This window comes from Cetorhinus maximus, chromosome 18 (assembly GCF_964194155.1).
Source record: "Cetorhinus maximus chromosome 18, sCetMax3.hap1.1, whole genome shotgun sequence".
NCBI classification, from domain to species: Eukaryota; Metazoa; Chordata; class Chondrichthyes; order Lamniformes; family Cetorhinidae; genus Cetorhinus; species Cetorhinus maximus.
In genome coordinates this window covers 79,148,364-79,175,546 of record NC_135896.1, presented here as the reverse complement: position 1 = coordinate 79,175,546, position 27,183 = coordinate 79,148,364, and the positions used below count along the sequence as shown (strand labels likewise).

General features: G+C 42.3%; 1 protein-coding gene across 3 annotated transcripts in view; it reads right to left on the bottom strand.

The window, feature by feature from the left end:
• LOC144693286 (regulator of microtubule dynamics protein 3-like) overlaps window positions 1–25,493 on the bottom strand; it is a 346,210-nt gene extending 320,717 nt beyond the window's left edge. For 2 of the 3 annotated variants that reach the window (XM_078563027.1, XM_078563028.1), the window contains exons 1-2: window positions 24,809–25,489; window positions 9,694–9,880 (exon numbers count right to left, since the gene is read on the bottom strand). In XM_078563027.1, coding sequence (XP_078419153.1) covers window positions 9,694–9,880; window positions 24,809–24,998 — 377 coding nt within the window. In that variant the 5' untranslated portion in view covers window positions 24,999–25,489. Of the gene's footprint in view, window positions 1–9,693; window positions 9,881–24,808 lie in introns of all 3 variants that reach the window. The other variant, XR_013579506.1, reaches the window with a different exon arrangement.
• Window positions 25,494–27,183: the final 1,690 nt, after the last annotated feature.

The following is a 27,183-nucleotide window of genomic DNA, read 5'->3' as shown; positions in this document are numbered from 1 at the left end:
ACAGGCCTCGCCCAGCACAGCCCTCACCCTGCAACCTCTTTCCTTGTCTAAGGCTACTGCTCCCCCTTCCCAAAGCGAACCATGCTGGGACCAGTGTCCTGGCAAATTGAATAACTAGGGCTGTAGAGAGGGCTTCAAACTAAATAGAGTGGGGGGGAGAGTTCTAGAGGGGGGTTAAGTAGGCTTACAAAGCAAAAGGATATGGCGGCATTGCAGGGCAGCTACTTAGGTAATGAAACCCAGAGTTGCCAGGAAGGGACAGAGTGTACAAACATAAAAAAAAGCAACAAATAGGATCAAAGGGGGAAAAATAGCAAAAAGGCAAAATTAATTGCTATTTACTTAAATGAACATAGTATTCAGAACAAAATAAATGAATTAACGGCACAAATAGAGGTTCATGGGTATGATCTTGTACCCATTACAGAGACATGGTTACAAGGAGATCAAAGCCGGGAACTAAATATTCAGGGGTATGTGACTTTTTGAAAGGACAGGCAGGAAGGAAAGGGTGGTGGGGTAGTTTTGTTAGTACGAGATGGAATAAGTACGATAGCAAGAAATGATCTTGGATCAGAAGATGTGGAATCCATATGGGTGAAGGTAAGAAATAACAAGGGAAAGATGACGCCGGTTGGAGTAGTCTTTAGGCCCCCTAACAGTAGCTATGCTGTAGGACAGAGAATAAATCAGGGGTTAATGAGAGCATGTAAAAAAGGCAGTATATTAATCATGGGTGAGTTTGATCTTCATGTAGACTGGGAAAATCAAATTGGCAGAGGTAGCCATGAGCAAGAATTCATAGAGTGTATTCGGGACTGTATCCTAGAACAATATGTTGTGGATCCAACCAGGGATCAGGCTATTTTGGATTTGGTAATATATAATGAGGTAGGTTTGATAAATGATCTCAGAGTAAAAGATCCCCTAGGAAACAGTGACCATAACATGGTGAAATTTAGCATTCAGTTTGAGAATGAGGAACTTAGTTTGGAAACAACTGTGCTAAACTTAAGTAAGGATAATTACAAAGGAATGAGGGCAGAGTTAGCTGGAGTGGACTGGGAAAGGAGTTTAGCAGAAAAGATGGCTGATGAACTATTTTCTTAAATGTCTGCCATTGCTGATGACTCGCAACAAAGAAATATTCCAGTGAGGAGGGAGGATTGTAGTAAAGGGATAAACCAACCATGATTAACCTAAGAAGTCAAGGATAGTATCAAAGTGAAAGAAAAAACATACAATGTGGCAAAGATTAGTGGTAAGCCAGAGGATTGGAAAAGTTTTATAAACCAACAGAAGATGACCAAAAAAATAAAGAGGGAGAAAATAAACTTTGAGGGTAAACTAGCAAGTAATATAAAAAAAAAGACAGTAAGAGCTTCTTTAAATTTATAAAAAGGAAGAGAGAGGCCAAAGCCAATATAGGCCATTTAGAGAATGAGGCTGAGGAAATAATAATGAGGAACCAGGAAATGGCAGAGGAGTTGAATAAAAACTTTGCATCAGTCTTCAAGGTAGAAGACACTAATGGCATTCCAAAAATGCTAAATAATCAAGGGACAAAAGTGGGGTGGGAAGGAAATAAATACAATAACTATCACTAGAGAAAAAGTACTAGGGGAACTAATGAGGCTAAAGGCTGATAAGTCACCTGGACCTGATGGATTGCACCCTAGGATATTAAAGGAAATAGCTGCAGAGATAGTGGATGCATTGGTAGTAATCTTTCAAGAATCCTTAGGTTCTGGAAAAGTCCCGGAGGATTGGAAAACTGCCATTGTAACACTCTTATTCAAAAAAGGAGGGAGACAAAAAACCGGTAACTTTAGGCCAGTTAGCTTAACATCTGTCATTGAGAAAATGTTTGAGTCTATTATAAAGGATGTAATAGCAGAGCATTTAGAAATGCATAATATAATGCAGAGTCACCATAGCTTCATGAAGGGGAAATCATGCCTAACAAATTTATTAGAATTCCTTGAGGAGGTAACAAGGAGGATAGATAAAGGGGAACCAGTAGACGTAACGTATTTGGATTTCCAAAAGGTGTTCAATAAGGTACCACACATAAGGATGCTTAATATAGTAAGAGCCCATGGTATTGGGGGTAGTATATTAGCATGGATAGAGGACTGGCTAACTAATAGAAGACAGAGAGTTGGGATATGGGGGGGCATTTTCAGGATGGCAACCTGTAACTAGTGGAGTGCACAGAGGTCAGTGCTGGGGCCACAATTATTTACAATATATATTAATGACTTGGATGAGGGAAATGAATGTACTATCGCTAAGTTTGCGGATGATACAAAAATAGATGGGAAGGCAAGTGGTGAGGATGACACAAAGTGTCTACAGAGGGATATAGACAGATTAAGCGAATGGGCAAAAACGTGGCAGATGGAATATAATGTGGGAAAAAGTGAGGTTATGCAATTTGGCAGGAAGAATAGAGGAGCTGAATATTACTTAAATGGAGAAAGACTGTAGAGAGCTGCAGCACAGAGGGATTTGGGGGTCCTCATTCATGAATCACAAAGAGCTAGCATACAAGTTCAGCAGGTAAGACAAATGGAATGTTGGCCTTTATTTCAAAGGGAATGGAGTACAAAAATAGGGAAGTCTTGCTAAAATTATACAAGGCACTAGTTAGGCCACATCTAGAATACTGTGAATAGTTTTGGTCCCCTTATCTAAGGAAAGATATATTGGCATTGGAGGCAGTCCAGAGAAGGTTCACTAGGTTGATCCCAGGTATGGAGGGGTTTTCTTATGAGGAAAGGTTCAGTAGGTTGGGCCTGTACTCATTGGAGTTTAGAAGAATGAGAGGCGGCCTTATTGAAACATAAGATTCTTAGAGGCCTTGACAGGGTAGATGCTGAGAGGTTGTTTCCCCTTGTGGGAGAGTCTAGGACCAGAGCGCATAATCTCAGAGTAAAGGGTCACCCATTTAAAACAGAGATGAGGAGGAATTTCTTCCCTCAGAGAGCAGTCAATCTGTGGAATTCTTTACCACATAGGGCTGTAGAGGCTGGGTTAAGTATATTCAAGGCTGAGATAGACATTTTTAATCAGTAAGGGAATCAAGGGTTATGGGGAAAAGGCAGGAAAGTGGAGTTGAGGGTTATCAGATCAGCCATGATCTCATTGAATGGCAGAGCAAACTCGATGAGCCGAATAATCTACTTCTGCTCCTATGTCTTATGATCAAGCCCTTGCCCTGCAGCTGCTGAAAGCCACCCCCACTTTATGGCTGACCTGGTGGGTAGAGACTGGCCCCAGAGCCCCACTAAAAGTGATGTGGTGCTGTCTGCGAAGCCTGGCGCTGATGACTACAAGCGTTGCCTGGAATAAGGTAGGCAAACAAGCCTCGAAGTCCCAAGTGAAGTGCAGCTCACCAGGTGCACATCACTTATGTACAGTTGTGAAATATTGCACGCAGACGTGCTCGGATGATCCAATTTTGGGGGATGATTCCAGCTGGCCTTATAATGATATGCTGATATTTACAATGAGGCTCCCGGCGTCCGACATCTTGAAACGTGGCCCATCATTGACAGGTAGAGCAGATGACTGCAAACTGGTTTCACAACGTCGTGAAACCGATTTTTGGCCTTCTTGCCATATTGTCCGCTCACGCCGCCAAACACGCCCGACGCCAGAGGCACGAAAAATTCTGCTCTCTGTCTCCCATAAGAGAGATTTCCAGTTTTCACCTTTGAAGGTCTACCTCTGAATTCCCTCCTGAAGTCGCTAAGACGTGGAATGCCTCAATGACTGCTCACCTCACAGGGTATTAATCTCGTCTCCTGAGACTACGTTCCTCTGGATTCCCGAGTCTGCACCCCAGCACCAATTCATAGGCACAACTTCAGCTCTTCAGCCATGCCAAGCAGAACACCACTGCTCCAAAGGGTTACCTATCCCAAACATGGAGCAGCATGGAATCACCAACCTTTCACTGTCTTTTCAGCTCTCCAAGACTTCTCCTGAGTCCTCACTACTTAAAGCCTATCAACTGTAACACTTTTGCTACTTGAAGCTTCTTTCTTTGCTCCTTTCCCTGGTGGTTCCTACCAGTGGTCTCCTCCCAGCGGCTCCTTCCCTGGTCCCCTCTCTCTCTCTCTCATTCTGGGTTCCCTTTCCCTCTCTGGGACCTCTCCCAGTCCCTGGACTCCACTGAATATGGCAACCCACTCCTGGGTCCCGTGATCGGGTTTACACAGCATTTTTGCCCCACACAGGCACACTGGACACTTTTCCCAGACCCAAAGATCTTTAAACGGATCTCCGGATTACTACCCGAGCCACATGCAAATTGGCATAGGGACGCGAGAATAAGGGAAGTAAACACGTGGCTAAAGGAGTGGTGCGGGAAAGAGGGGTTCCATTTTGTGGGGCACTGGCATCAGTATTGGAACAGGAGGGATCTGTACAGTTGGGACGGTCTCCACCTAAACCGATCTGGGAACAATGTTCTAGCGAAAAGGGTAAATAGGGTGGTCAACAGGACTTTAAACTAGAAAGTTGGGGGGAAGGGAAGGGTAAAACTCCAAGAAGTATGACTAATGGGAAACAAAGCAGCACGTTAGCGTGTTTGGGGCGGGGGGGGGTGGATTCAACTTCATGGAAAATTATGAAAAAAACTGAAAAGAAAGGAGAGCCCAGGAGAGGCTATTAAAGTCTCCAGAACACAAAATAGGACAGAGTGTTTGGAAAGGGCTAGGAATCTAACTTCAAGCACATCAGATAAAGGGACGACAATGAGAAAGGGGACGGGAAATACAGGACTGAAGGTGTTATATCTGAATGCACGCAGTATACGAACTAAGGTAAATGAGCTTGTGGCGCAGATTGAAATTGGCAGGTATGGTGTGGTGGGCATCACGGAGACATGGCTGCAAGGGGATCAGGACTGGGAGCTAAATATCCAAGGATATACATCCTATCGAAAAGATAGGCAGGTTGGCAGAGGGGGTGGGGTTGCTTTGTTAGTAAGAAATGAAATTAAATCGATAGCAAGAAATGATGTAGGGTCAGATGATGTAGAATCTGTGTGGGTAGAGTTGAGGAACCGCAAAGGTAAAAAAACCATAATGGGAGTTATGTACAGGCCTCCGAACAGTAGTCAGGATTGGGGCACAAGATACACCAGGAGATAGAAAAGGCTTGTAAGAAAGGCAAGGTTATAGTGATCATGGGGGATTTCAATATGCAGGTAGACTGGGAAAATCAGGTTGGTACTGGATCCCAAGAAAAGGAATTTGTGGAATGTCTACGAGATGGCTTTTTGGAGCAGCTTGTGGTGGAGCCCACTAGGGAACAGGCAATTCTAGATTTAGTGATGTGTAATGAGGCAGATTTGATAAGAGAGCTTAAGGTGAAGGAACCCTTAGGAGGAAGTGACCATAATATGATAGAATATACCCTGCAATTTGAGAGAAAGAAGCTGGAATCAGATGTAACGGTATTACAGTTGAATAAAGGCAACTGCAGAGGTATGAGGGAGGAGCTGGCCAGAATTGACTGGGAGATGAGCCTAGCAGGAAAGACAGGGGAACAGCAATGGCAGGAATTTCTGGGACGAATTTGGGAGACACAGCAAAAATTCATCCCTAGGAAGAAGAAGCATACTAAAGGGAGGACGAGGCAACCATGGCTGACAAGGGAAGTCAGGGACAGCATAAAAGCTAAAGAGAAGGCATACAATGCGGCGAAGAGCAGTGGGAAACCAGGGGATTGGGAAGCCTACAAAGACCAACAGAGGACAACTAAAAAAGAAACAAGGAGGGAGAAGATTAAATATGAGGGTAAACTAGCCAGTAATATAAAAGAAGATTGCAAGAGTTTTTTTAGATATATAAAGGGTAAGAGAGAGGCAAAAGTGGACATTGGGCCGCTGGAAAATGACGCTGGAGAAGTAGTAGTGGGGAACAAAGAAATGGCGGAGGAACTGAATAGGTACTTTGCGTCAGTCTTCACAGTGGAAGACACGAGTGACATCCCCAAAGTTCAAGAGAGTCGGGGGGCAGAGGTGAGTATGGTGGCCATTACCAAGGAGAAGGTGCTGGGAAAACTGAATGTTCTGAAGGTGGATAAATCACCTGGGCCAGATGGATTACACCCCAGAGTTCTGAAGGAGATAGCTGAAGAGATAGTGGAGGCGTTAGTGGTGATCGTTCAGGAATCACTGGAGTCAGGGAGGGTCCCAGAGGACTGGAAAATCGCTAATGTAACCCCCCTGTTTAAGAAGGGAGTGAGGCAAAAGACGGGAAATTACAGGCCGATTAGCCTGACCTCGGTCGTTGGTAAGATTTTAGAGTCCATTATTAAGGATGAGATTTCAGAATACTTGGAAGTGCATGGTAAAATCAGGCAAAATCAGCATGGTTTCATCAAGGGGAGTTCATGCCTGACAAATCTGTTAGAATTCTTTGAGGAGGTAAGAAGATTGGCTGTCTGGCAGGAGGCAGAGAGTGGGGATAAGGGGGTCCTTCTCAGGATGGTGGCCGGTGACTAGTGGAGTTCCGCAGGGGTCAGTGTTGGGACCACAACTTTTCACTTTATACATTAATGATCTAGATGAAGGAACTGAGGGCATCCTGGCTAAGTTTGCAGATGATACAAAGATAGGTGGAGGGACAGGTAGTATTAAGGAGGCGGGGAGGCTGCAGAAGGATTTGGACAGGTTAGGAGAATGGGCAAAGAAGTGGCAGATGGAATATAACATGGGGAAGTGTGAGGTCATGCACTTTGGTAGGAAGAATAGAGGCATAGACTATTTTCTAAATGGGGAGAGAATTCAGAAGTCTGGAGTGCAAAGGGACTTGGGAGTCCTAGTCCAGGATTCTCTTAAGGTTAACTTGCAGTTTGACGCGGTGGTTAGGAAGACAAATGCAATGTTGGCATTTATTTTGAGAGGACTAGAATATAAAAGCAGGGATGTGCTGCTGAGGCTTTATAAGGCTCTGGTCAGACCACATTTAAAATATTGTGAGCAATTTTGGGCCCCGTATCTCAGCAAGGATGTGCTGGCCCTGGAGAGGGTCCAGAAGAGGTTCACGAGAATGATCCCAGGAATGAAAGGCTTAACATATGAGGAACGTTTGAGGACTCTGGACCTATACTCGATGGAGTTTAGAAGGATGAGGGGGGATCTGATTGAAACTTACAGAATACTGAAAGGCCTGGATAGAGTGGACGTGGGGAAGATGTTCCCATTAGTAAGAGAGACTAGGACCCGAGGGCACAGCCTCAGAGTAAAGGGAAGACCTTTTTAGAACAGAAATGAGGAGAAACTTCTTTAGCCAGAGAGTGGTGAATCTATGGAATTCATTGCCACAGAAGGCTGTGGAGACCAGGTCATTAAGTATATTTAAGACTGAGATAGATAGGCTCTTGATTGGTAAGGGGATCAAAGGTTACGAGGAGAAGGCGGGAGAATGGGGCTGAGAAACTTATCAGCCATGATTGAATGGCGGAGCAGACTCGATGGGCCGAATGGCCTAATTTCTGCTCCTATGTCTTATGGTCTTTTGGTCTATACGCTGAGCTGCGCATGTGCAGCCCACTCCCTGATGCATACGTGCAGAAACTCCCAGGGACTTGTGGCTCCTGACCTCAGCTCGGAAATTAGGTAAGTTTCTATTTCTTGACATCATCATCGGCTACCTATCACCCCATCAAAAAACTCAATCAAATTAGTCAAATACAGCATACCTTTAATACATTCATTCTGACTCTCCTTTATCAGTTCATGCATCTTCAAGTGGCTGTTAATTTTCTCACAGATTATTATTTCTAAAGCTTCCCCGCCACAATGTTAAACTGAATACCAGATTTATCTATCACCACTTTTCTGAACAAGGGTGTAACATTTGTAATCCTCCAGTCATCTGACACAAACCAGTATTTAAGCATGATTGGAAAATTGTGGCCAGCCTTTCTGCAATTTCTACCCTTACTTCCTTCAGCAAACTAGAATGCATATCATCCGCACACAGTGCGTCACCAACTTTCTCGTACAGCCAGACTTTCTAGGACCTTCTCTTTATCTATGTTTATCTCATGCAGTATCTGGCAACCTCCTCGTTTACTATAGCTTTGGCAAAGTCCTCTTCCTTGGTAAACACAGATGCAAAATACTCATTTATTACCTCAGCTACGCCTTCTATTCCACCAATAAATATCAATTTCAGTGCAGAATGGACTCCACCACTCCTCTTTACTGTTAAATGCCAATGGAAGACCTTTGCATTCCTTTTTAGCCTCTTGTGCATTCGTATTTACAGGTCGAGTGACCATTATCCAAAATCCTCGGGGCAGATCATGTTTCAGATTTCAGATAATTTCAGTTTTCCGATACCACATATAGGACTAGGCCTACTTACATTAAAATAGCCTAAGCCTAGGCTAACTATGGTCTAACGTAAATAAAATGGCTAGAAAAGAAAGATGCATCACCGAATAATAAATACAAGGTACCTGTAATCGGTTCCCACCCATGGCGCCATACGCAATTCTGCTTGTAGGAGAGGATTCAGAGTATCGATTTGAAGACAAACAACTAGACTTCCCATGCTAAAGGTCGAGAGTGGTCTGCGAGGTTCGTGTCGGTTCAGGACATGTTGGCTCAGGCCAGGGACTTCCCACACTAAAGGTCAGGTGCAGTGGGCAAGGTTTGTGTCGGCTTGAGTCAGGGACTTCCTGCACTAAAGGTTAAGTGTGATCGGCGAAGTTCGTGTTGGCTCAGGTCGTTTCAGCTCACATCAGGGACTTCCTGCACTAAAGGTCGGGCGAGGTCGGTGAGGTTCGTGTTGGCACAGGTTGTGTCGGCTCAGGTCAGAGACTTCACACGCTAAAGGGTGGGTGTGGTGAGCGAGGTTCATGTCAGCTTGAGTCAGGAACTTCCTGTGCTAAAGAGTAGGTGTGGTTGGCAAGGTTCGTGTTGGCTCAGGTCACGCTAAAGGTCAATGAGGTTCAAAAAATGCAGTTTTTGAATGTGTTCGGTTTTTGGATTTATGGATAAAGGGTACTCTACCTGTATAATTGCTTCACCATTGTGGCCATGTCTTAAGTTGCCTAGGGCCCAAACTCTGGAACTCTCTCCTTACACTTCTCTGCCTCTCTACCTCACTTTTCTCTCTTAAGACACGCCCTAAAACCTATCTGACCAGGCTTTTGGTTATCTAATCTGGTATTGCATTATGCGGCTCGGCGTCATACTTTATTTTATAATGTTCCTGTGAAGCACCTTGAGATGTATTATTATGTTAACTATATAAACAAGTTTTCTTTTGTTGGTGTTAAGAGACAATTAACTTACCTTGGAATTGGTCAAGCTGCAACACGTCTAGCAACAAAACCATTTTTTTTAAACTATAAAATTCAGCACCAATTGCTCAGAAAAGCCATCAATTGACAATAGGAAAATGGAAGTCACACAAACACAGTAAAGTACAACAGTATGTTTTAGGAACACTGACAGGACAATGTTACTAATTTCAATTGACATGTATTATAACTGATTTGGAAGTGCCTGAAAAGAAACATACAAATGTCTTGTTCTCATTATGATAACCAAGTCACTCAGTAAAACTTACCCATCGCCACAACCGATCACATAAACTATATAATAAATAATGTATGTCAATTTTTATAACCAAGGGTCAAATGCAATAGGAAAGTGATTACCTGACATCTCCAACAATCTGATCTGTCATTCCATTTAGACACTCCCGAAGTTTGACCACTTCCCCTTTCAGTTCTCTCACACATTGAAGTATAACATCTAGCTGCTCCCATATCTCCAGCTGCTGTCTCTTCAGTTCTGCCAAACTGCTACAATCCTTTGCCACCTGTGTTTTATCTGCATCTGGTGCTAAATGAAAGAAAAAGTCAATGTTTGAATACAGGGTTAAATGTAATGGCACAGATTTTCCAGTTAGCAGTGAGGCCGAGGCGTATGCTGCTGACTGCGATTTAAACTGCAGCCTTACCTTTCTGTGTTGGAGCTTTACGGACTAACTGTACTGGCTGCAGGACTCAGCCATCCATGAAGAGAGCCACAAGGGGTAGTGGCAAGGTGCAGAAGTGATGAGGTCACGCCCTGTTTGATATCAGCAATGGAATGAACACCCCTTGAGGTTTAGTAGCCTTGCAATGTCGTGGTGAATGTTTTTTTAAAGTTAAGCATTTTAAAAAATTATTTTAACCTTTAAGAAACTTTTAATTGCTTTTATGAGTTTGTATAACCTTTAATGTAATGTAAGTAAACACGGAAATGTCTTGAAATGTATTTAAACAGTACAAGAAATAAATGATAATGTACGTTTTACAGTATCGTAAGTGTAGCCTAGTAAAATAAGTAACAATTTCTACTTTTTCTAAAACACTTTTGCTTTCATTTTTGTTTTGAGTTTGAACAGTTGCTGATAATAGGACTTATGAGTTAAAGAAGTTTATACAGAGGATAATGGCTCTTTGATTCATTCTAGCTTTTATAAAAGTTAGGAACAGAGGAGGGAGGCAAAACTGAACTCCTATATTTTCTCATCATCTGTCCGTAAGCAGAGCTGTTTTAAATTTTGAAATATGCTGTGGCATGTTTTCCCAAACCCTTTGTGAGGATAATTTTTAAAGCGACTCACAGCAAACTCTCCTTAGGGTTAAATCAGAAGTTTAGTTTATTTACACATTCAAACTTGGGGAATGGTCATAACTTCATACGCACACACAAGCACACAATAAGAAGATGGGAAATAGGAGTTTTAACTATGAATAACTTTAAGAAAAGGAACCACAGGCATGGATATCAGTACACGTGATTGCCAGAGTCCAGTGAGGGTCCCTTCACGGAGGAGCTCCAGTTCAGCTAGCTGAAGCAGATTTTGCAAAATTCCTTTAAAGGTGATGGTAATGCTGTGAGATGAGATGACTTGGTCTGCTCAGCAGGCGATGGCAGGAATCTTCCAGAGAAATAGGGTTCAAAGAGGCTTAGATTGATGCAGACTGTAAGTCAGCCTGGAGTTCTGCTTTGATGTTTGCAGACTGGAGTTTAAACAGCAGACTGAGTTGTGAGTCTCAAAATGTAATGTTAAAACTTTCCAAAGGCCAAAAGCTTAAGTCATGCGATGTTGCCCATTAATGAGTCAGTTGCAGGATAACAAATAGTTTCTATGCCTCTGGTCAAAATCCATTGTTTACCTTAGGATATAGATGGTTGGATGTTGTGCCTCTGTAGGTATAATGAGTTTCAATGGCTCTCCCTTTGTTATAGTCCAGGCTGGGGGAAACAAGTTGCCTGCTGGTTCCTTTGATTGTAATGCGTCCTCACCATGAGAGGTGTGAGATTCCACAAGGATGAGAGTTGAGCTTTTTCCTGCAACTGCTATTGAAAATTTTCAGAAACTGTAACCAACATGTGAATCACGTGACCTGTAGCAGTCATCTTTTGGTTCAGCAAAGTCACATTTTTAAATAAGCAAAAAGGTAAGATTTGATTTAACAGTTTATGGTCGCTTGCATGCCTCAGGGACATGACAATAGGATTTGAGAGTTCAAAAGGCCTATATGGTGAATCTGGATGAGGGTGTTGATTGTTCTGCGAGTTTGTTTTTAAATACATTTGCATAAGAAAATGGCCTTCCTGATACATTTTCACTGTAAATCACTTCCAAACCTGGGCCTACGCCTGTGCTTAAAAGTTCTAGGCATTCTGGCGTAGATTTCTGGGTAAGTTCAGGGCACCTAGCCCAGGTCTCCAATGGCAAAGTCAATTCCATACAGTGTTGGAAGCGTCCAGGCAGCATTATCTCTGCCCTCTTGAAGTTTTGAGTGCACACAGAATCACCATGCATGTATGTGCTGTTAGGAGGATGTATTTTTTTTTAAAAGATACAATTCCTAATTTTTCTTTTCTGGCTGAATTTTTAAAAAACGGATACCCTCTAAAAGAAACCAGAGACTGCCAGATGGCTACAATAAAGAGCTTGCATTCCACCAAGTGGGATGAAAAACAAACACTCAACCCCCTTGGGGGCATACAAGACCCCATCTCCCAGTGGCTTTACATTATTCTGAAACTTTGCAAATGTTTCTGAGATGAGACACCAAAATGCAATTACCTGTTCTAAGACAATGACTGCATCGGAAATGGACAAACAAAGTTTCTGAGGAATATAGAGTCATCAGGGTATTTTAAGAGACTGTTACCAAGCAAGAGAGAGATCAGAGATCAGAACGCTGTGCTGTAAACAGACTGATAGTTGCCCTCTCTGTCTCTCATTCGCAGAAGTAGTGTGCCCAGATTTGCAAAGTAACCACCCTGAGAAGAGAAATCTACTGCAAACCAAGATCTTCTTGGAGTAAAATGTGGAAATCTGCTCCATAACAAAACAGCTGCACTGTGGAATCACTTCATTGGGATCATCCAAAGAATAGCTAACCATTTACTCCTCTGTTTTATCTTCTTCACAAACTGTAAAAACATTCCTTAAACTATGTGCAGGGCCAGGTGAATGTGTGTGACATATGAATGGTGGTTGAAATTTACCTAGTTAGTTTTTAAATTCGTGGCATAGTTTCAATAAACTTAACTTGTTCTTTGCTTAATCTAAGAAAACCCGTCTGACTAATTCTTTACAATCTGAAAGCGTAAATTGTGGGAATCCTGCTGTACTGGCAAAGCACGTCCTTTCTAAATTCACAAAAAAAAACCCTGTTTCGGTCAGACCTGGAGTGGTACAATAGGGGAGTCATTTCAACCCTCCTCATGTGGTTGTAACAGCATGCAGAACTTCCTTTAGGTCTTGGGGTATAACAGCAGCGAGCGCCGAGATGTGTGCAGTTACACCGATCAGAAAATCTGGGCTCATGTTAATTTTCTGACTGTATAAGGTTGCAGAAGACTATGTAAGAAACATATCTTTTTATTTGTGATGGACTGTGGATTAGAATTACAAAGCTGCAGGTTGAAAGACCTGTCCACTGGGACAGGAAGAGAGATATTACAATGTCGCAGTCCTGGAACAGTGTTCCATGAAAGACAGGATGGTGCCAGAAAGAAGTCCTGGACCAAGGGAGCTGCCTGACAACAGCATTTTAATTGGATTCTGACCAGGTTTTGTGTGAGAGCAGAGCAGAATAGCTCCTAGCCTGAAAGAAACAAGACCTAAAACCTCTTTCTCCTGTGTGTGGAAGATTCCAGGAATTCCACAATAATAGCTAGCAAGTTTTTTCTCCTCATATCTCTATAACTGCTCTCTCTCTAAAAACCCTTGTCAAGAGGCAAAGGGGAAAATCACTGTTAGAGACATTGAAAGGCAAGTGCTCAACCAGTGAACTAAATATTGAAAGTGCTGGAAGACCACCTCGTGTCATCAACAAGAACCGAAAGGAATTTGGAAGACATCAATCAAAATCAACCCATCGAATCCTGTACTCTGGAATTGGTGCTGTTGAACTGTTTTATCCCACCCTTAAAATCCATGTTTTTGTGCACCTTGCATGTCTTGTATGTGTGTGTGTATAGGGATTTAAGAAGGGGTTAGAGTTTAAGTTATAGTGTCAGAAATTAGCAGTTCATATTTCTTTCTTTTGCCACTGGTTAACAACAGTTTGTTCAATGAACAGCTATTTACTTATTAAATTTACAAACCTGGTGCTTGTATTCTGTTAACCTAAATTAAACAGTTAGGTAGAATTGGGGCAGTCTGGTGGTTTGATCAAACTTTTTCACATTTGTCACAGCCCGGGGAACAGTGGGGCTTGATAGTACAGCGCACTATCCCCAGTAAGTTGTGACAACTATAAAATTTAAATTGCTTTGACGTGAGGTTTGCATTTAACCTTTCTGCCCAATTAATCATGGAAGTATTTCTCAGCTATTGAGAAACACTCATATAATTCTTTTATATCAGCAAAAACACAGTCAGAAATGTTACAAAAGCAGTTCTCAGAGTTAAAGATGATACAATTGTAAACAAATTATTTAGGGCACAGGTTTAAAATTAACAAGCCTGAAAACAAGGCTTGTTGAAGAATCACTCTCGATCCTCCAACAAAGTAAATTATTTTTTATTTATTTGTTCTCAATTTATAGTTGGCGACACTGGCAGGGTTCTATTTATTAGCCATTCCTAGTTGCCAAAAGGTGGTGCTAGGCTTTCACCTTCAACTGCTTCAGTCCTTGTGGTGATGGCACTGACTATATCATTTGATAAGGAATTTCAGGACTTGATCCACCAACAATGAAGGAACAGCAATATATGTTTAAATCAAGATGCTGTGACTTGGAGAGGAACGATATTGGCATGACATTTCTCCTCTTTGCCTCTTTGGTGGTAGAGGCCAAAAGAGTTAGGCAGAGCTGCCTTCTTCAATCCCTCCATTCTATTTCCTCGACATATACCCTAAGTGCCATTGGCGGGGGAGCTCTAAGAGTATGACAAGGCAACAATAAAGGAACAGCAATATATTTCCAAGTCAGGATGGTGAGAGACTTGGAGCGAACCTGCAGGTGGTGATTTTCCAATGCATTTTCTGCCATTACTCTTCTAAGTGGCAAAGGCCATGGGTTTGGAAGGTAATGTTAAAAGAGCATTGGTGAATTGCTGCAATGCATCTTATGAATGGTACACATTGCTGACACTGTGTACTGGTGGTGGAGGAAGTGAATGTTTAAAGTGGTAAATGGGTACTGATCAAGCAGGCTGCTTTGTCCTGAATGGGATCAATCATCTTGATGTTGCTGAAGCTGTACTCATTCAGGCAAATGGGGAGAATCCCATCACATACCTGACTTGTGCCTTGTAGATGGTGGACAGGCTTTGGGGAGTCAGGGTGCCGCAGAGTGCCCATCCTCTGACCTGCTCTTGTAGCCACAGTATTTATATGGCTAGTCCAGTTAAGTTTCTGATCAATGACCAGGATGTCACGATTTTATTTTATTTTTTCTCAGGTTTAGTGGTTAATAAATTTGCTCTTTCTTTAACTCACAAAAACCTTGTTTTATTGGCTCCTGATTGCTCACAGCTCAAATAGTTAGATACGTTCTGATTTGGAAAAGACATATCCTCATGACAAATAACTTTAACCTTAGTTGTGACCAACCGAGGAGGTTGAATAGAAGGGAGCCAGTTCAATCCTTCTCACCTGGTCATAACACTACTCATTATGACAAAGGAAAGGTGAACATAGTTACTTAGCTGCATCTTTGGCCCAACTATGTCTGTCTCTGACAACAACAATCATTTATTTGTATTGTATCAATCCAAGTATTTGAGTGTTTTCCCTATTGATGAACAGGCTGAAACAAAAAGAGGCAAAGAGGAGTCAATTAAGTAATTTAAGATGGAGCTAAATATTAGATTGAGATTGTGATTTCAGGCATAAGTACGTTTTGAGATGACCAAATGTTTCATGGAACTTTAATTCTTGTGTTGTGGAGTGGGAGGAGTGTTGATTAGAAGGCAACAGGTTAGTATTCTGTGGTGATGATGTGCAATTGGATAAATCTTGATGCTTACTTGATTACCTTAGATGATCAGGGAATATTTATGCAGAACTTTCCCTCAGGAGAGAGAACAGATGGGTAGGCTCCACATTCTTTGTGAAGGAGCAGGCCTAGATCTGCTAATTGGGCTTTTCTCTTTGCATATTTTATTTTCTTAATCTCTGAACCCCATAATCTTATTATGACAGTAAAGCTAGGTACAAAAGCTTTGGCAGACACCTCTATAAATTCGCTAGATATTAGAAACCATTGAAAAAAAATCAGGAGTTGAAAATCGAACCCCAAAGCTTCAAGTGTGTCTTAATGCACATCAGTCAAAAACTGAAGTGGTTGGGGGAAAAGGTGAAATTTCAAAAGAGCTGAAACACAAATTTTGGTACAAATACATAAATTATTTTTTTTCTCTGTTAATTTAAGTTCCTGCAGTATTTTGTCGTTATGAGAATCAACGTTTGAAATATCTAGGGTCACTTTTTTGATACAAACATAAAACACTCTTACTTTTCTGCCTAATTTTACATCATGTGGATAGAATTCAACTTTCCCATGAAAATTATGGAGTGGAGTCTTATTCAGTGACCGTAACTCTATCAATGAGGAACACGATCAACCAGTACAAGTTTAGAGATAAAAATACCTTCAAGTATCTCGGCTTCTGCACAGTGAACACCAGGGTGGCAATAAACATTTAGAGCGATAAACAGAAGTTCCCCAGAAATTATCTTGACACTCTTATGGTCTTCACCAGGTTGTGGAGTGCACAGATAAGGCAAGAGTACGCCCATTAAAAGGGATGTATATCATTCAACTTAAAAAGGAGTGATATTGTACTTATGTGATAACTTTGCTGTCTACGAGTTTTGACCATTTGAACAGCTGGTCCAAGTGTTAGAATAAATAAGATTCAAAATGCACCCCTGGCATGCAGACACTTCAATAAGGCTGCCAGAAAGGCCTCGAAGCAGAAATGGCTAGAGTGGTCGGATCAGATTCTATGTGTGGGTCCACTTGACTCAGTTGAAGGGTTTTTTTTGTCCAAATCAAGAGATACATAGCTATATTGTATCCTAACCCTCGGACTATTGGATTCTAATGTTATTCTTGAGAATTGCTTTGCAATAGAACTGACTTGCTTTGGATCAAATACTTCAGAGATGATGGTACATCATTTATCTTGAGAATTTTGACTAAGATCTTGCAGCCCACATTCAAGAAGGATAAATACTAGTCTGCAGCTCCTACAATGACCACAGCTTTCTTTCTTCGCAGATTATCTCCTGGACAGAGCAGTAGCAGCATGCCTAGTATGCAATGCTGTGCTTTATAAAGTTTCACTGGGAAGTCATCTTTCCAGGACAGTTCCCTGCAGCAAGATGACACAAGGCTATTTAATAGCACGTTTCTATCTTCAGCCAACAGTTTAAGAATGATTTTGGTAGTAACAGTCTTGAGCTAATCTTGTCTCAGGTGAGACTCAGAGTTCAATATTAAAAGGTTTAAATTCATCATTAACTCCCTCTGCCAATGTGATTAATTCAAATTGCTTGGATGAGAATAGTACATTCTTTATTTAATCCTTCCAACCTCAGCAATACTAACCCTACTCTGAAAACCCTACTTTTGTCTAGAGCAATGCAAACGTAGCTGTCTCACTTAATAATATAGTATCGTTCAGCAATCATAAATTGGGGAATTACAGATTGTAGCTAGGACTAGGGATATAGCATTTCCAATTAAAGTAGCTTTTTGGTCAACATCCCAACTGTGCTCTTCTATGATGTTCCTTAACTAGATGGTAAAGAACTAGATTTAACTAAATTTTAAACTAAATGGTAAAGACATATCATGCATAAAGCAGATGATTTCTTGCAGCGTGTCATCTCATGGAAAATCTCCAATTTTTGGGACTCAGCACAGGTTTTCTTCCCCAATCACTGAATTTTTAAAGGCAAGTGTGAATCCCGCTTCTAATGTTGGTTTCTTGCTCCATTCCTTCTGAATGAGGCTTTATCCTCAGTGGCTGTGATCCCATTTTTTAAAAAGATATCTGATCTTGAGTGTGTATGACGTTAGCAAGGCCCACACGTAGCTCCACTGAAACACAAGGACTCTTCTCGAGTCACTGCAGTTGTGTTGATGGGTTTTCCTCTGATAATATTCAATAGGGGATTCCAGGATTTTGACCCAATAATGGCAACGGCACAGCAATATATGTCCAAGTCAGAATGATAGGTAACTTGACCCAATTCAACGCATGGTTGGAGAAATGGAGTAGGAGGGAGGGCTTTAGATCTCTGAGGCACTGGGACCAGTTCTGGGGCAGGTGGGACCCTATAGAAGGACAGGTTACACCTGAACAGGACTGGGACTAATATCCTCGTGGGGAGGTTTTCTAGTGCAGTTAGGGAGATTTTAAACTAGATTGGCGGGGGGATGGGAACCTGAGGGAAAATTCAGATTGGATAGGATAAAAACTGGGAGTAGGAAGTAGAGAAGTGTTAACTGATAAGGAGGATATATCAGAGTAGGAGCAAGGTTAATAGAATACTTGGAGAGTTTGATAGAACTAGAGAAGGCAATAGTAAGTCATTAGATGGGGTCAGAGTAAGGGGGAAAGTAAAAAAGCCGAAATCAGGATGAATGTGCATGTATGTGAATGCACGGAGCGTGATTGATAAGATTGGTTAACTACAGGCACAGGTTGACAAATGGAATTATGATATTATTGCTGTAACAGAGACCTGATTCAAAGAAGAGCAAGACTGAGCGTTAAATGTTCCTGGGTACAAGGTGTTTAGGAGAGACAGGGAAGGAAGAAAAGGATGGTGGTGGTGGTGGTTGTGGGTGGGGGGGTGAAGAGAGAGAGAGAGAGAGAGAGAGAGAGAGGTGGGGGGGTGGGGGTGCGGAGTGGCAATAATGATTAAAGATGGTTTTACAGTACTCTCCATCCTCTGGAGAGATCATGTTCCAGAGGGGTCAAGGATGAAATCTCTCTGACTAGAGGTAAGGAATGGAAAAGATGCAATAACGTTAATCAGTGTAGTATATAGACCACCAACCGATGGAAGGGATGTAGAGAAACAAATTTGCGAAGAAATTACAGAGAGGTGCAACATTTATAGAGTCATTATAATGAGGGACTTCAATTATCCAAATACAGACTGGGATAGGAATAGTGCAAAGGGACAAGAGGGGCACAAGTTCCTGGAATGTGTTCAAGATAATTTTCTGCAGCAGTATGCTTTCTTTCCAATGAGGGAGCAGGCATTGTTGGACCTAGTTCTGGGGAATGAATGGCCCAAGTGGATCAAATATCAGAGAGAGTGCATTTAGGGGACAGTAACCATTGGCCATGGAAAAGGACAAGGAACAACCCAGAGCAGATTGGAAAGCCAACTTCCATGGGATTAGAATGCATCTGAATCAAGTCAGTTGGAATCAAACGTTGGCAGAAAAGGCAGTGGCTGATCAATGGGCTACCTTCAAGGAAAAGGTATTGCCGGCAATGTCAAGGTATATTCCCTTGAAGGGGAAAGGTAGGAAAAATAAATCCAGAGTGCCCTGGATGACGAGAGAGATAGAGGTAAAGATGAAAGGAAGGAGTACATGTGTGACACACATCAGGTAGAAAATATAGTGGAGAATCAGGCTGAATATAGAAGGACCAGAGGGGAAGTGAAAAAACTAATAAGAAAAGCAAGGAGAGCACCTGAAATGAGACTGACGGCTAACATAAAAGGGAGTCCCAAGGTCTTTTATAAGCATATAAATAATAAAAAGGTGGTAAAAGAAAGAATAGGGCTGATTAGGGATAAAAAAAGGGGGACTTGCACATGGAGGCAGGAAAAATAGCGGAGATATTAAATGAGTACTTTGCATCTCTCTTTACAAAGGAAGATGATGCTATCCAGGCCGAGGTGAGAGAGGCGGTAACTGGTAGACTCAAAGGGTTTACAATCGAGAAGAAAGAGGTGTTAGAAAGGCTATCCTTACTTAAAATAGATAGGATACCAGGATGGATTGAGATGCATCCAAGGGTACTGAGGGAAGTGAGAGTCGAAATTGCAGAAGCACGAGTGATAATCTTCCAGTCTTCTTTTCACACAGGGGTGGTGCCAGAGGACTGGAGAATTGCGAATGTTACATCCTTGTTCAAGAAGGGGTGCAAGGATAAAGCTGGCAACTATATTTTGACTTCAGTGGTAGGGAGACTTCTGGAAACTATAATTCGGGACAAGATCAATAATCACTTAGACAAGTGCAGGATAATTAAGGAAAGCCAGCATGGATTCACTAAGGGAAATCATGTCTAACTAACTTGCCGGAGTTTTTTTGAGGAGGTAACAAAGAAGATTGATAAGGGCAATGCTGTTGATGTGGTGTATATGGATTTTCAAAAGGCATTTGATACAGTACCACACAACAGACTTGTGAGCAAAATTCTAGCTCATGGGATAAATGGGGAAGTAGGCACTTGGATAAGAAATTGACCGAGTGGCAGGAAACAAAGTAGTGATAAATGGCTGTTTTTCAGATTGGAAGGAGGTCTGTAGTGGAGTTCCCCAGGAGTCAGTATTGGGACTCTTGCTTTTCCTGATATATATTAATGGCCATAAGGTCAGAAGTGGGGATGTTGGCTGATGATTGCACAATGTTCAGCATCATTCGCGACTCCTCCGATACTGAAGAAGTCCATGTCCAAATGCAGCAAAATCTGGATAACATCCAGGCTTCGACTGACGAGTGGCAAATAACATTTGCGCCACACAAGTGCCAGGCAATGACCATCTCCAACAAGAGAGAACCTAACCATCGCCATTTGACTTTCAATAGTATTGCCATCATGGAATCCCCCACTATCAGCATTCTGGGGGTTACCATGGAGCAGAAACTGAATTGGACTAGCCATATAAATACTGTGGCTACAAGAGCAGGTCAGAGGCCAGGAATCGTGCGATGAGTAACTCACCTCCTGACTCCCCAAAGCCTGTCTATCACCTATTATGCACAAGTCAGGAGTGTGAGGCAATACTCCCCACTTGCCTAGAGGACGTGCAGCTCCAACAACACTCAAGAAGCTTGACACCGTCCAGGACAAAGCAGCCCACTTGGTTGGCACCACATCCACAAATATTCACTCCCTCCACCACTGATGCACAGTAGCACTAGTGTGTACCATCTACAAGATGCACTGCAGGAATTCACCAAGGCTCCTTAGACAGCACCTTCCAAACCCCCGACCACCACCTTCTCAAGTGCAAATAGGGATTGGCAATAAATGCTGGCCGAGCCCCCAATGCTTACATTCCGTGAATGAATTTTTTAAAATGACTAGGCTGTGGCGTTCAGGGCATGATTTCAAAATTTGCAGATGATACGAAGATTGGAAATGTTGTCAACCGTGATGAGGATAGTCTTGAGCTTCAAAGAGACAGACATGTTAGTGGAATGGGCAGACAAGTGGCAGATGAAGTTCAATGCAGAGAAGTGTGAGGTGATTCATTTTGGCAAGAAGAATATGGAGAGACAGTATAAAATAAAGGGAGAAACTTTAAAGGAGGTGCAGGAGCAGAGGTACCTTGGTGTATATGTATATAAGGTCATTGAAGATGGCAGGGTATGTTGAGAGAGCAGACAAAGCATATGTTATCTTAGGCTTTATTAATGGGGGCATTAAGTATAAGAGCAAGGAAGTCATGTTGAACTTGTATAAGACACTAGTTAGGCCTCATCCGGACTACTGCATCCAGTTCTGGGCGCCATACTTGAGGAAGGATATGCAGGCATTGGAGAGAGTACAGAGGAGATTCACAGGAATGATTCCAGGGATAAAAAAACTGTAGCTATGAGGATAGATTGGAGAGGCTGGGACTGTTTTCCTTGGAGAAAGGAAGGCTGAGAGGAGACCTGTTAGAGGTATTCAAGATCCTGAGGGGTATGGACAGGGCAAAGTGAGAAATTGTTCCCAGCCAAGAGAGCATCAAGAACTAGAGGGCACAGATTCAAAATAATTGGCAAAAGGAGTAAAAGCGATGTGAGGAAAATTTTTTTCAACCAGAGGGTGGTTTGAGTCTAGAACAAACCGCCTGAGAGGGTGGTGGAGGCAGTTTCAATTGAGGTATTCAAAAGGAAATTGGATTGTTATCTGAAGAGAAAGAATGTGCAAGGTTACGAGGATAAGACAAGGGAGTGGGATTAGATAGAGTGTTCTTTACAGAGCCAGTGCAGACTCAATGGGCTGAATGGCCTCCTTCTGCACTGTAAAGATTCTGTGGAGGGGAAATTTGAACATGGTGCTGTTTCCATGACATCAGTTTCATTCTTATTGGTGATTGAAGTCACAGAGCTGGAAACTCTTTCGAGTTATCAACAGTCACAGATTGCAACTCTTTCGAGTACAATCACAGTTCTTGGTTTCCGGGAGTGGGATATGAACCCACAACCCTCTGATTCAAAGGCGAGGGTGCTATGAACTGAGCCACAGCTGACACCTGAAATAAGTTTGGTTAATTGGGGCAGCACATTTTGCAAGTGGTACATACAGCAATCATTGTGATCGCAAGTGGTTGGATACTGAGTCCAGTGATTGGTGTGCTGATCAAGCAGACTGCTTGATATATTTGGAGCTTCTTGATTGTTGTTGGTGCTGCACAATGCTACAACTCCTAGCTTGAGCCTTGTAAATGGTGGAGGGGTTTTGAGAAGTCAGGAGATGAGCCACTTGATAGAATATCCAGTGTCTGCCTTGTTCCAGTATCCACAGTTGATATGGATGGTCTGATTTAAGCTTCTGGTCAATGGTAACTTGCACAACATTGATGATGGGGAAACTCAGCAATGGTGGTGCCATTGAAGATCAGGGGAGGTGACTGGCATTTTCCTTGTTGGAAGTGGCCACTGTTTGATATTTATGTGACACGAATACTACCTGTTACTTCTTGAGCCCAAACCTGAGTTTTCCATGTTCTGCCATAGGCTTGCATGAGCTGCACAATTATGAAGCAAGAGTTATGAATCAAGCTCAATGTTCTGGAATAGTCAGCAAACAGCCCAACTCCTGACCTAATGAGAGATGGAAGGTCTTTGTTGATGCAGTTAAGATGGATGCATCAAAGACATTGCCCTGAGGAACAGCTGCAATGATGACCTGGGTTTCAATGGCCACTATCTTGTGCATCATTGACATCAGTTTAATAACGTCGTCCTCCAATTAAATATTAGGAAGGCCAAAGCCATTGTCTTCAGACCCACCACAAACTTGGTTCCCCAGTCACAATTTCATCCCTCCTTAGCCGTTATCTGAGGCTGAACAAGGTTGTTCACAACCGTGATGTCTTATTTAGCCCAGAGACGCGCTTCTGACCACACAGCATCTCTACCACCAAGACTGCTTAATTCCACTTCCATAATATTGTCGCCTCTGCCTCAGCTCATCTGCTGCTAAAACCCTCATCTAGGCCTTTGCTACCACTAAACTCAACCATTCCAATGCTATGCTACCTGTGTCCTAACTGATACCAGGTCCTAGTCACTCATCGCCCCTGTGTTTACCGATAAAACTGACTCCTGGTTCGACATCTCCTCAAGATAAAAATCCTAATTTTCAAACCATGGTCTCCTCATCCCTATTTCTATAACCTCTCACAATTCTCCAATATCTGTGCTCCTTCAATTCTGGTCTCTTGCATGTTCCCAATTTTCTTCACTGCATCATTGGTGGTCATGCCTTCAGCCTAGACCCCAAGCTTTAAAATTTCCTCCTTACATCTGCCCATCTCTCTTTCTCATCCTTTGAAATGTTCCTTAAAATTTACTTCTTTGATCAAGCATCTGATGTCCTGCCCCAATATCTCCTTATGTGGTTCAGTGTCAAATTTTGTTTGAAAATGATGTTCCTCTGAAGCACCTTGGGATGGTTACTATGTTTAAGGTGCTATATAAATGCAAATGACCAATTATTGTACGGCATCTTGGTGTTATACTCATTCAAAAACTACTTTGACGACAAAGTCTGAAGCCCAGTGATTCTGGCAGAACCCAAACTGAATGTGAACGAAAAGATTATTGTTAATTAGGTGTTGCTTTATAGCACCTTTGATGAATTCTTCCCATATTTTACTGATAATCAGGAGGAAGAAATGCTGATAATTATCAGGTATTTGCACAGGCTAGATTTATGTTTTTGTGGATATGGCATATCTCAACAATTTTCCAAATTATCTGGTAAATGCCAATGTCATAGTTGCACTGAAGCAACGTGTTTGCACGTGCCTTTGGCATCAGTGCCAAGCTCCTGCTTGTGGTCCCATGATGGAAGGCTGGCCAATGATGGTAAACCTGCCAACTGTTCCAACAAACAGAACTCCGTACTGTTGAAAGGTCACTGACCTGAAATGCTAATTTGGTTTCTCGCTCCACAGATATTTCCAGCATGTACTGTTTTTATTTTTGTTTTTAACACTGGCTGCCTGTTAACATAATCATAAAATGTTTCTGTATCTCTGATCCAGGAATTACTATGTATCTCGTACACAGACCGCACAACAGTGTGTATACAATATACAGCATCCATATTTCATTGCAATGTTAAATCGGCATGACATCACAACTGTCATTCTGTGTTAATATATATTTTGTGGTGATAGATTGAAGCATTAGTAGTTATAGGATTGTCACTGGCATTGGTAGTGGTGGGAAAAATTTGAGGTGGTAAATTAAACACATCAGGGATTTAAACATATTGCAAATTGGTAATATTAAGAACAAACTTGCATTTATATTGTACTTTTCACAATCTCAAGAACATCTCAAGACACTTGACAGTTAATGAAATACATTTTGGAAGTGTATCACCATTGCAATGAGGGAAATATCCTAGATAAGCCTAGTGACAAAACTACAGCTATAAAAAAACCCTCATCATTACTTACAATATCCATTCATTAAAATTCAGTGATTCTGCCCATGAGTTCATGGTGTTCACTTCAATCCAAAGTTAAAATGGAATAGCATAAGGGAAACATGTTGGCTTGAAAAGCTCATCATTAGTTAAACACTATTATATAAACGAAAGGGGAAGTGGGAAGGAGAAATTGTGGGCATTGTGACGGGTTAAACACCGAACTGAACAAATGGTGATACCTGGAAAGAGGGCAAAAGTTATTTTCATGGGTTAAACATCATACAGCATAAACTAAGTGACACAGGGTAGGGATTACTGAAGGGCATGGGTTAAATAGCCCATGGTATAAATGAAGTCGCACCGACAATAAGCCACCTAATGTTATGGCTCACCTGCCTGGCTCCGCACGACTGGCTTTCTGGGATTCACTTGGCTGTAGGTAAACATCCCAAGTTTGTTCCGACAGGTCCTCTTCCCCCATCCCTTACTGTAAGCTAGATACAATAGACCGACACTCGCCGCTGCCCCCAGACCCAACCCCAGGCTCACCCGGGACCCACAACCACTAAGATCCCCACTCATTATCCTCTTAAGGCTTGCTTTGCTTCCTTAGGCTTACTCTGCATCACACAAGTGGCAACTGGTACTTCTGTGATATGCATATGACATTACATGAAGGAGCTTGTTGCTTTGAGCAGAGTCTGTCTCCCTGATTTGGGAGGATGCCAACTTTGCACCCGCTTTTGGCTCTTGAAGCCCCTCCCCTTCTCACGTGATCTGTCTCGAGCTCAGAATCCCAGGGGGAAGAATCCCCTGTTCAAACCCCCAACAGTCCGTCTCGCTCTGGCTGGGCGACAACTGTTAACTGTGGGGCTTGGTTCATCACTCGCTTCTCCGGCGTCCCTGGGACTCTGGTGAGGATTCCTTCATGAACTTGTACAGTTTATTTTATTGGTGGTGTCTATTTTAGTCTTTGGTTTCCCTTATTTCATCTCCTCGCCCTCCTGTCATCTCCGTTACCCGCCCTCCCGAGCTCACGCCGGCTTCTGTTGTGAACGGACACCTTTGTACTACCGAATAAAGAGTCCCCGCACTTCCCCCGGAACCACCAGAGCTTCGGTGTGAGTTCCGGATTTCTCTCTGCCCCAGTACTTAACTATTTTAAAAAGGGCTAGAAAAAGGTTATTTGATATATCTAAACGTTCGTGCCCTGGATTAATTTATTTGTGGCAGTTGAGTTGGAATCCTCTCTGGTCCCTATCGTGATCCGTCTAGTTACTAGTACTGCAGTGTCTAGGGAGTGCTAAACTGTCGAAAGTGCCATTCCTTCATAGGAACCGTTGAACCAAGGCATCATCTGCCCGTTCAAGTGCTACTTCTGATATTCGAAGATACCATGGTTCTGTTATGAGGAAGGGGAAGGGATTTCTCATGGTGCCCTGGACATTCGCCCCTCCATCAAGGCCACAAACACTGCTAACTGGGCATTCAAAAACATCCTGCATCAAGTCTGTAGGTAACAAAGGCATGCATACATTAGGGTTTCAGCAGTTGATGTGCTGAAGCAGAGATGGACACAGTTTATGGAGATGGAAATAGGCAATCTTGGTGATGGAGAGAGAGAGACAGCTTCACACTGTGATATCTTTGCAGGGCAAAAAGAGACTGTGCTACATGGAGTTTAAGTACCCAACTGAACTCATCCCAACTATCCAATTCATTCCAGTTTGATTTATATACATATGTATACAAATGGCCGCAAGCGGCTGCCAATACAGCTCATTCCTTAATGAAAGACTGATTTTGTCCTTGACCTTCAGTTGAATTTTCCACTTAATCAGACGTGTGTCTGTCTGACTCTGACTTGCACCTGAATTAGTTTCAGGCACATATTGTATTGGAGCAATTATTGGTACTCGTATCCCAAGATCCAATTCATCAGACTCATTTGATTCTTCCCAACTCTCCTCTTCTTTGTGAATCTCTGAAGGTACAACATGGTCTATATATACAATTCTAACCTTTCCACTACCAAACATCTTGACCAAATATGTGTGAGGACCACATCTTTTCACAACTCTTCCTGGTAGCCACTTTTAAAGTTGATCTTTCACCTTAATCTTCTGGTTCAGCTTCAGATTTCTTTCTCTCACTCTACCCCTATCATGATGCTCTTTCAACCTGAATTGTTGCTCTTCTACTGACCAAGCTAAATGTGGCTTCAGTAATGACAACCTCATTCTAGGCTGAATTCTAAGAAACAATTCAGCTGGCATCCTGCCGGTAGTAGCGTGAGAATAAATAAACAATTCGCTAGTTTGTGATTCGATGACAACTGATGTTTCTTCCGATTTGTATCTAGCATTTGTTTAACAAGAGCATACTTAACAATTTTACTGTGCGCTCTGCTGTCCTTTTTGAAGCAGGATGATACAGTGGAACTCTAGTATTTTACCCTGTTCATTCTCATGAAATTTGAAAACTCTTCTGAACAAAACTGAAATTCAATGCCAAATTCAATTTGCTCTGCAACCCATAAGCACAGCAAACAAACTATGCAAAATCTCCTCTACATTGGAAAAACCAAACGCAGACTGGGTGACCACTTTGCAGAACACCTTCGGTCTGTCCGCAAGCATGACCCAGACCTCCCTGTCGCTTGCCATTTCAACACTCCACCCTGCTCTCATGCCCACATGTCTGTCCTTGGCCTGCTGCATTGCTCCAGTGAAGCTCAACACAAACTGGAGGAACAGCACCTCATCTT